The sequence below is a fragment of the Bubalus kerabau genome, chromosome 5 (assembly GCF_029407905.1).
Source record: "Bubalus kerabau isolate K-KA32 ecotype Philippines breed swamp buffalo chromosome 5, PCC_UOA_SB_1v2, whole genome shotgun sequence".
Classification (NCBI taxonomy): domain Eukaryota; kingdom Metazoa; phylum Chordata; class Mammalia; order Artiodactyla; family Bovidae; genus Bubalus; species Bubalus kerabau.
In genome coordinates this window covers 4,748,189-4,756,943 of record NC_073628.1, presented here as the reverse complement: position 1 = coordinate 4,756,943, position 8,755 = coordinate 4,748,189, and the positions used below count along the sequence as shown (strand labels likewise).

The 8,755-nt window shown below is 50.4% G+C and overlaps 1 protein-coding gene across 1 annotated transcript; it reads right to left on the bottom strand.

Annotated features, from left to right (window-relative positions):
* Positions 1 to 2,651: 2,651 nt before the first annotated feature.
* LOC129654121 (mas-related G-protein coupled receptor member D) lies at positions 2,652 to 3,611 on the bottom strand. The gene has a single exon (XM_055583695.1). The coding sequence runs from the start codon at positions 3,609 to 3,611 to the stop codon at positions 2,652 to 2,654; it is 960 nt and encodes a 319-aa protein (XP_055439670.1).
* Between the last annotated feature and the right edge of the window lie 5,144 nt (positions 3,612 to 8,755).

Below are 8,755 nucleotides of genomic sequence, written 5' to 3'. Positions count from 1 at the left end.
GATTGACCTGTGCCCCCTGAAGTGGAAGTGTGGAGCCCTAACCATTGGACTACCAGGGAAGCCCTGAGTCACGGCCTTTATTCCTGGCTGAGGCTCTGGATAAAACAGTGACCTCCCTGAGCCCCACTGCTATCAGCGCTGCACAGCTGCTGCCTGTTCTTCTGAGCCGAATGAGTGCTTACTAAGTGCTTACGCATGCAAGGCCAGTACTGGTGGTGGGTGCTCCATAAGATGCCTGGAATGACGGCTAAAGAGCTTCCCACCCCTCACGTTCCCCTGGGACACGCAGACCTGGGGGTCCGAGCTGAGACGGGAAAGGAGGCGACCCAGGAATCAGAGGACATGGAGAGCGTGCCTGCCTCTGGGGGCTGTCCATCCCTGGCTCCTTCAGTGAACTCCGGGGGGAGGCTGGGAATGGGGGGTGCCCAGGGGAGGCTGGGATGGGGTGGGGGGCCTGGGGAGGCCAGGATGGGATGAGGGACCCAGGGGAGGGCAAGTTGGGATGGGGGGCCCAGGGAAGGCCGGGATGGGATGGGGGACCTAGGGGAGAACAGGACAGGATGGGGGACCCAGGAGAGGACAGGATGGGATGGGGGACCCACAGAGGGGCCAGAATGGGGTAGGGGACCCATGGGGAGGTCAGAATGGAGTGGGGTGCCCACAGGTGGGCAAGGATGGGATGGGGGCTCTAGGGGAGGCTGGGACGGGATGGGGGACCTGGGGGAGGCTGGGATGGGGTGGGGGACCTGGGGAGGCCAGAACGGGATGGGGGACCCAGGGGAGAACAGGATGGGATGGGGGCCCAGGGAAGGCTGGGATGGGATGGGGGGCCTGGGGAAGCCAGGATGGGATGGGGGACCTGAGGGAGAACAGGATGGGATGGGGGCCCAGGGGAGGACAGGATGGGGGCCCAGGGGAGGACAGGATGGGATGGGGGACACAGGGGAGCCCAGGATGGGATGGGGGCCCAGGGAAGGCTGGGACGGGATGGGGGACCCACAGGGAAGGCTGGGATGGGATGCGGGACCCATAGGGAAGGCTGGGATGGGATGGGGGACCTGGGGGAGAACAGGATGGGATGGGGGACCCGGGGGAGGACAGGATGGGATGGGGGACACGGGGGAGCCCAGGATGGGATGGGGGCCCAGGGAAGGCTGGGACGGGATGGGGGACCCACAGGGAAGGCTGGGATGGGATGGGGGACCCACAGGGAAGGCTGGGATGGGATGGGGGACCTGGGGGAGAACAGGACAGGATGGGGGACCCAGGGGAGGACAGGATGGGATGGGGGCCCACGGCGGGGGCCAGGACAGGGTGGGTTGCCCAGGAGAGGCCAGGATGGGATGGGGGACCCATGGGGAGGCCAGGACTGGGTGGGGAACCCACAGTGGGGCCAGGATGACGGGCCCCAGGCCCGTGCACACTGAGGTCTTGGTTCCTGGGACTCCCAGCTGCACCGACTGGGAGGTTTGCTGCCGCACTGTGCTTTTTACAGATGATCAACGAGCCTCTCTCTTCCTTTCTGAGGATCTGACCATCGTGCCAGCTGGCTCAAAGCCTCCATCTTTCAGGAGGAGCTTGGGAATGGCTTCGTAAGGAGGCCAAGGGAAAGAACGAGGTGTTCTTCCACTTCTGATGCACAGAATAGCCAGGGCCGGGGTCCTGGGAGCCGGCCTTTCCACTTCCTGTCCAGGAATCCTGGACGCTGGACAGAGGCAGAGGGTGTGATGTGTGCAGAGTAAGAGAGGCATCCACTCTGGTCTGGACCCAGGAGATGGCGAAAAGAAAGAGGGAAGTGGGGAGAAGGGCGCTGCCCCCCCAGGCTTTCCCTCTTGGTGCTTTGGCCCCAAAAAGGGGGAAGTGTTTGGGGCAAGTTGAGGGGTACAATCAGGGTACAGACTTTCCTTCTACTGGGCACATGGGGCTTTGGGAGGCAGCTGTCTCCAGCTGCCTCCCCTCTCCTGAGGCACAATCCCCTCAACAACTGTCCCCTCAACTCCGGTGAGGCCAGGCAGGGGCTCTCCAGCTCCAGTGTGGCTTCATGGAGGAAAGCGATCAGACCCACCGAGGGGGCAAGGTGACCAAAAGACAAAGTCCAGCGGTCAGGTGCTGGCCACATGGAGGACAGAGCCACTTCATGATCGGCGGTCAGCAGTGGTGACTCAGTTGATGGGCTGCAGCCTGCAGGAATGGGGGGGTCAGCTGGTCACCCGGTGGGAAGTGGACCAGGGGCATCACCCTGGGGCCAGCTGCACATGCCCAAGGACCAGCGAGGGGTTGCGAAGTCACACGAATTACATCCTACTTCCTGTACTAAGATGCCCTCTTGGAGGGAGGAGACTGGGAGAAGGGACCTTCTCACCCAATGGGATGCAGGCTACCTACCTGTAGAGGCTATTTAGATAAATAGTGTCAGACAGACCAGGGTTGAAAGCTTCCACCTGCCTTCTGATCAGAAGATCCTCCCTGAACAACAACAACAAAATTACTTCATCTTTCCAACTGAGTCGCATGGTGAGGTCTTGGACATGACAGTCAATGGGAAGCCTTGGAGGGTGGGAAAGAGACCCCCACAGGATGAGATGCAAAAAGCCTTCTGGGCTCCCAACTGCCAGCCAGCCAGGCAGGCTGGTGTCCAGGGTCCGGAGCCCTCAGAACCCCGGGTCGGTGGTGGTGGTGGAGGAGGGCATCTCCCTCCCCTCCAGCTCCGGCTCCTCCCTCAGCGCCCTGCGCAGCACGGCCCCCAGGGGCTCCTGCAGACCCCGGCTCTTCCGCCTGCCCACCAGGAAGTAGATGACCGGGTTAGCGCTGCTGCTCACGGCCGAGAAGAGGCGGGCAAGTAGGCTGAAGAGAGTCTTCGTCTTCCAGGGCAGGTCCAACCAGGAGATGAGGAACCAACGGATGCCGAGGGGCAGGGCGAAGGCAAGGAACACCAAGACGCAGACCAGGACGGTCACGTACACCCGCGTGGGCCGCCGGTGTGTCGCTGTGGAGCTCCTCTGCACCCCCACACAGAGGATGAGGCTGGACCCGACCATCAGGGGTGTGAAGACCCCCATGAGGAGGATGCTGATGACCAAGTCTATCCTGAAGCACAGCAGCTCGTCCTGGGCCAAGAAATCACTGCAGAGGAACGTGGCCACCATGTTCAGCAGGAGGGACAGCGCCCGGAGCAGGGCGCACAGCACGGCTGACAGGTGCTTGGGCTGGTGAGACTTGTACCACACCGGGAAGAGGACGGAGAGGCAGCGCTGCATGCTGCTGGCGGTCAGCACGCTCAGGCTGGCCGTGTAGGTGAAGCACTTCACCCTGCTCACTATGTCCAGGGCCGTGTGGACTCTGTTGACCAGCCGGAAGCAAATCAGGATGACCTTGAAGGCCATGCAGAGGAGGAAGAGGAGGTCTGCCATGCCCAGGTGGAGGATGTAGACACTGAAGGGGCTCCTCTGCCCCTGGGAGCCCAGCAACCAGACCACCAGGCCATTGCCTACAAAGCCATCCAGACAGGTGAACAGGATCATCGCACTCAGCACCCAGTAGGCCGTGCCCAGCTCCTCCAACTCGGCACTGCTCTCTACCAGGGCTGGGGCCCGGAACAGAGTGTAGTTCATCCTATGGAAGGGAGGTGGACCAGTGTGAGGTTTTGCATTGCTTAGCGCCCCTACTGCAATTTTCTTTTTGCAATAGACGACAATTGCTCCCCGTGGCTCCCACCCTGCCTGGATCTGCCGGCTAGTCCACCATTGCAGACTCAGAGTTATTAGAGATGCCTTTTGTCAAGCTAAAAGGGTCTCTTCTATCTTGAGTTTAGGTTCTTTTTCATCATGAAGAGATAAATTGACTTTTGTCAAAGGCTTTTCTATATCTATTGATAGTGTCATTTTTTTCACATATAATCTTCAAAGTCTGGGAACTAAAGTTTTTTAAACGGGACCTCAGGTACAAAGAATAGTTTAATTACATGCTGGCTTTATGGCCCACCGGGATCATCCAGCCACTGAAAAACAAATACAATCCTTTATTTATTTCTGTTTCCCCCTTCACTCCACCCTCCCCTCCCCTGCCCTGACTCACATCTGTCTTAACCTGTTTAATCGACATCCTTGGATATCTGACTATCTTTCGGAACAAGTGGCTTCCCACAAATATTTTTAATTTGCACAAGTGCTGTGATTTAGAATCCGTGCTGTTTTGTTTTTTTTTTTTTTTGACTCAGCAGTATGTTTCTAGGGTCTCCCTGTACACCAGTGGGACTGTTCTTGAGCTCTCTGTTCTCTGTCATTGGTTTGTCTGTTTCTACAGCATTAACACACTGTTGTTGTTTTTGAAGTATACACGGCTACCGAGTCTCTTCACTGCTTACCTGAAAGTCCCACAACAGTGTTAATCGGTTATGCCCCAGTGCAAAATGAAAAGGCTAAAGTTTGGGGAAAAAAATAAATACTGCTTTTGATAGAGAAAAACAATAACAACAAAAACTAAAGAATCCTTGGCTTTGTGTGATCCCCGAGAGTCTCACCTGACAGCTGCCAGTCTCATGGTGCTTCATCTACTCTCCACAGTCAAGGTTTCAGCTAAGGACTCGAGGGGACCTTCTGCAGACTTTTGGAGTTCTTTCTCCAAGTAGCTGGTTTTCTTCTCTCTGGTACTCCATCTCACAAATTCCAGCCACTTCCATCTCCCCAAAGTCTGACTTCTGTATCTTTAACTCAGGAACACCACCATGCTCTGCCTGGTTTCCCCCACTTCCTGTACTACTTTCCACAGAGTAGCTCCAGGAAGAAAACTGGGGTGATACTAATTTTTATTAATCAGACAAATGACCTCATTTAGTTCATCATACCTATCACTTGGTTGAATATTTGATTGTCTATGTGTCTGTCCTCATACCTCTAATTTCTTTTTCATGTCTTATAGCATAGCCCAGACACCTAGTATTATGTTTAACAAAGACTGGAATCAGGCATGCTTTACTTCTTCCTAATCTTAAACAGAATGTGTTTAAAGTTTCTCCATTAGATACGATGTTTGCTCTGAGTTTTTGGTACTATCTTTATTTAAGGTGAGAAAGTTCTCCTCTAGTTTTTAAAAAGTTTTTTTTTTTTTAAATAAATGAGTGATGGAATTTATCACAGTTTTTTTCTGTGATATGTACTTAATAATTTTCTCTTTTTTCTCCCTTATCTATTTATGTGGTGAATATGTATTGATATATTTTCTGGTGTTCACTTGTCCTTATATTTCTAGGATAAACATTTCTACTTTGCTCTGTTTTTAAAATTTTTTTTTTCCCTCTTGGTGCTCTGATTTTATTTAGAAAAATTTCACCCATGTTCATAAGTAAAATTGGCCCATAATTTTCCCTTTTGGTACTATCCTTGTCTGTTTTTTATTTCAAAGCTGTAAGATTATACAGGCTTCATAAAATGACTTGGAGAAAGAGCTCTTTTTCTCTACCCTCTAGAACAATTTGTATCATGTAAGGGTTATCCTTCTTTGAAGATTTGGCAGAAGGTAAAACCATCTGGTCTGGTGATTTTTATATGAGTGTTAGTGGATACACATGGCTTTAGGAAAAAAAAAAACTACAGCTACAGTTTATTTAAAGTTTTTGGTTTATTTAGATTTTTAAGCTCTTCTTGAGTTAGGGTAAGTTATGTTATTTTTCTAGAAAATTGTTCATAGTTTCTGGTTCCACATTTATTGGTATAATACTTTGCACAGTAATCTTTTAGTATTTTTAAAAACCTTGATTCTGTTCATCATTTAAAATTAGTGACTTGTTCTTTTTTCTATTCTTTATCAGTCTGCCAGAAGTCTGTTTTGGGAACTATTTAAAAACAAATCACCTCTGCTGTTTCTTTTCTTCCCATTCCCTTAGTTTATCCTTTTATTTCTTCCACTTTCTTTGGATTTACCTTGTGATTTTTTTCAGCTTCTTGTGTTGAATTCTTCGGTTATTAATTTTCAAATATTATTCTTTTCCTAACAGATATTTAGGGTTATAAACATGCTAGTAAGTATGTCCTTAGATGTTTCATAACTTACGTAGCATTTTCATTGTTGTTAATGTCTAAATATTTCGCAATTCAAAACATTTAAAATGTAAGTTTCCATGAATCATTTAGAAATACATTATACAATGCATACTTTGACTATCTTTTGATGTTGATTTCTAATATCATGGTCAGATCATGTGGTCCGTTATTTGATATTTGTTGAGACTCATTTGGTAGTGGGGCTGCTTTCTTTACTCATTTGGTTTAGTACTCTATATGCTCATTTGATAAAGCTTTCAAAATTGCATTGTTTAAATGATCTATATCCCAATTAATTTCTCTTCTACAAATATTAACCTATTATGATTATAGTTTTGTTGTTTTTCTCTTTCCTTCACCTATTTTGGAATGTTTAGTGTATGTAATCCAAGATTATTATATTATCCTGATGAATTTACCTTTTATGTAATGACCCTCTGCATCCTTATTACTTTTTTAGTCTTAAAGTCTATTTGATCTGATATCATTTTTTAATGAATGTTTCTTAATCTCCCTATTCATCCCACTTGTGCTTTGCAATTACAGATTTTCCTCTACAGAGATACTGTGACTTCTCACGGGGTTGCCAAAATTTGCTGCCCAGATGTTTGGCGTTGGCTTCTGTTGGGCTTGCAAAGGATTTCTCTGGTCCAAGATCTGGTTTTTGTTGGATTTCTTGGCTTGGAGATTTGGTGTAAATTCAGATTCTACGCCTATAAATGGTTAACAATTTGGGGCTTGGTTACTCAAATTGGTGCCCAGCTCCACTCGCTCCCTGACCCCTGCTGAACCTTAGGCAGCGAGAAGGTGCTAACCGCATCTGGGTAAACTCTGCTTTTGTTAAGCAGCAGTGTCCTCCCAGGTTCTGGCCTCATGGAGGTCCCCTGATCAAGTTCTTTCTTCCACTTATGCAGCTCCAAGGCTAACCCTCAGCCCCTGTCCCCTTCCTTGCCCCAGCCACACCTAACCTCTGCCCCCAGAGCCTCTATCCATCTGATGTATCCTGGGCATCAGCTCTAGTTGCGAGTTTCCTGGGGCACCTGGAGATTTCCCTTCCTGTCCTTCATCTTTCAGCTCTGTATCCTATTCGGGCGAGAGGGAGGGAATTGTTTCCTCCCAGCTTTCTTTGTATCCAGAGTGAGCGGATAGCACCCATCACACAGACACCAACCTCCACAGATTCCCTGTGGCTACAGTCAGAAGTCTTTCCTTTGGGTTCAACACAAGTTTAAATAACATTTATCAAATTTATACTGTGTACTACACATATACAATAGCATATATACGTGTATATGCACACAAAACCTATACCTACATACAACACACAGAGTTCATATATATATGATATGTGTGTGTGTCCCTCAGTCGTGTCCGACTCTTGCAACCCCTAGACTGCATGTAACCTGCCAGGCTTCTCTGTCCATGGGATTCTCCAGGCAAGAATACTGGAGTGGGTTGCCATTTCCTTCTCCAGGGGATCTTCCTGACCCAGGAATGGAACCCAGGTCTCCTGCTGACTGAGCTACAAAGGAAGCTCTCTCTCTCTCTCTCTATATATATATATAAACACAGTACATATACATATATAATAGCACATATGAAAGTGTGAAGCCTTAGTTGTTCAGCTGTGTCCAACTCTTTGTGACCCCCATGGACTGTAGCCCACCAGGCTCCTTTGTCCATGGAATTCTTCAAGCAAGAATACTGGAGTGGGTAGCCATTCCCTCCTCCAGGGGATCTTCCTGATCCAGAGATCCAGGATGCAGGTCTTCTGCGTTGTAGGCAGATTTTTTACCATCTGAGCCTCCAGGGGAGCCCAGTAGCACATATATAGGCATATATATATACACACACACACACACATACACACAGTAAACACATGTAATAGCGTACATACATATAGAAAGAGTAAAGATACATAGGTAAACGTAGACATATACACAAGCAGCACCTGTGCATACACACACGATACGCGCATACGTGTATTTAAGTGTACACAGCGCACAAGCAGAGCCCATATACAGCGATGACTCTGACAGACAAAGCCATCCTCACAGAAGGCACAGTCTATTGGCAGAGGGGAAAATACACAATCAGACGATTGCCCCCGGCCGCCGGGCATGGTGGTGGAACAGGGGGTGACTAACGAGATGGGGACTCGGAGCGTGGGTGGGGCTGGGAGGGTCTGAGGTCCAAGGGGCAGCTGGGAGAGGCCAGGTGAAGGGGGCTCAGATCCCACTCCCCCGGCCCCTCCCCAGCCCGCGGACTCCTCCTCCATGCTGCCAGCCTGGGTGCTGCCGCCAGGTCGCCGCCCACAGGGCTCCATGAACACACATTCATTCAAGCCTCACTATGGGAGCTGGGTTGGGCTGCTCTCCCAGGACCACATCCTCCCCTCTGCTGAGCGGGGAGGTGGGCGGGGAGATGCACACAGGGGGCAGACCCTCTCCCTACTTCCCCTGCCTGATCCGGGTCAGGGTCCCTCAGCATCTGCTCCTTTCTGTCAGGTACCCACTCTGCAAATGCTGATGGATTGTAGACGGGGCAGAGCTGCTGGGGTGCGGGGACAAGAAGACAGACACGTGCTGCCCTCCTGGGAGGAGGCTCTGAGGGCAAGTGGTCGGTCAGCAAGGAGAACGCAGCTTCCAGCGGGCTGGCTGTCCCAGAGTCAGTGACCGCGGTGACCCAGGAGCTTAGCGCTCACAGCTAACAGAGCA

Excerpts from the sequence above, each read along its gene's own strand:
- LOC129654121 (XM_055583695.1), bottom strand. The coding sequence starts at position 3,611 with ATGAACTACACTCTGTTCCGGGCCCCAGCCCTGGTAGAGAGCAGTGCC.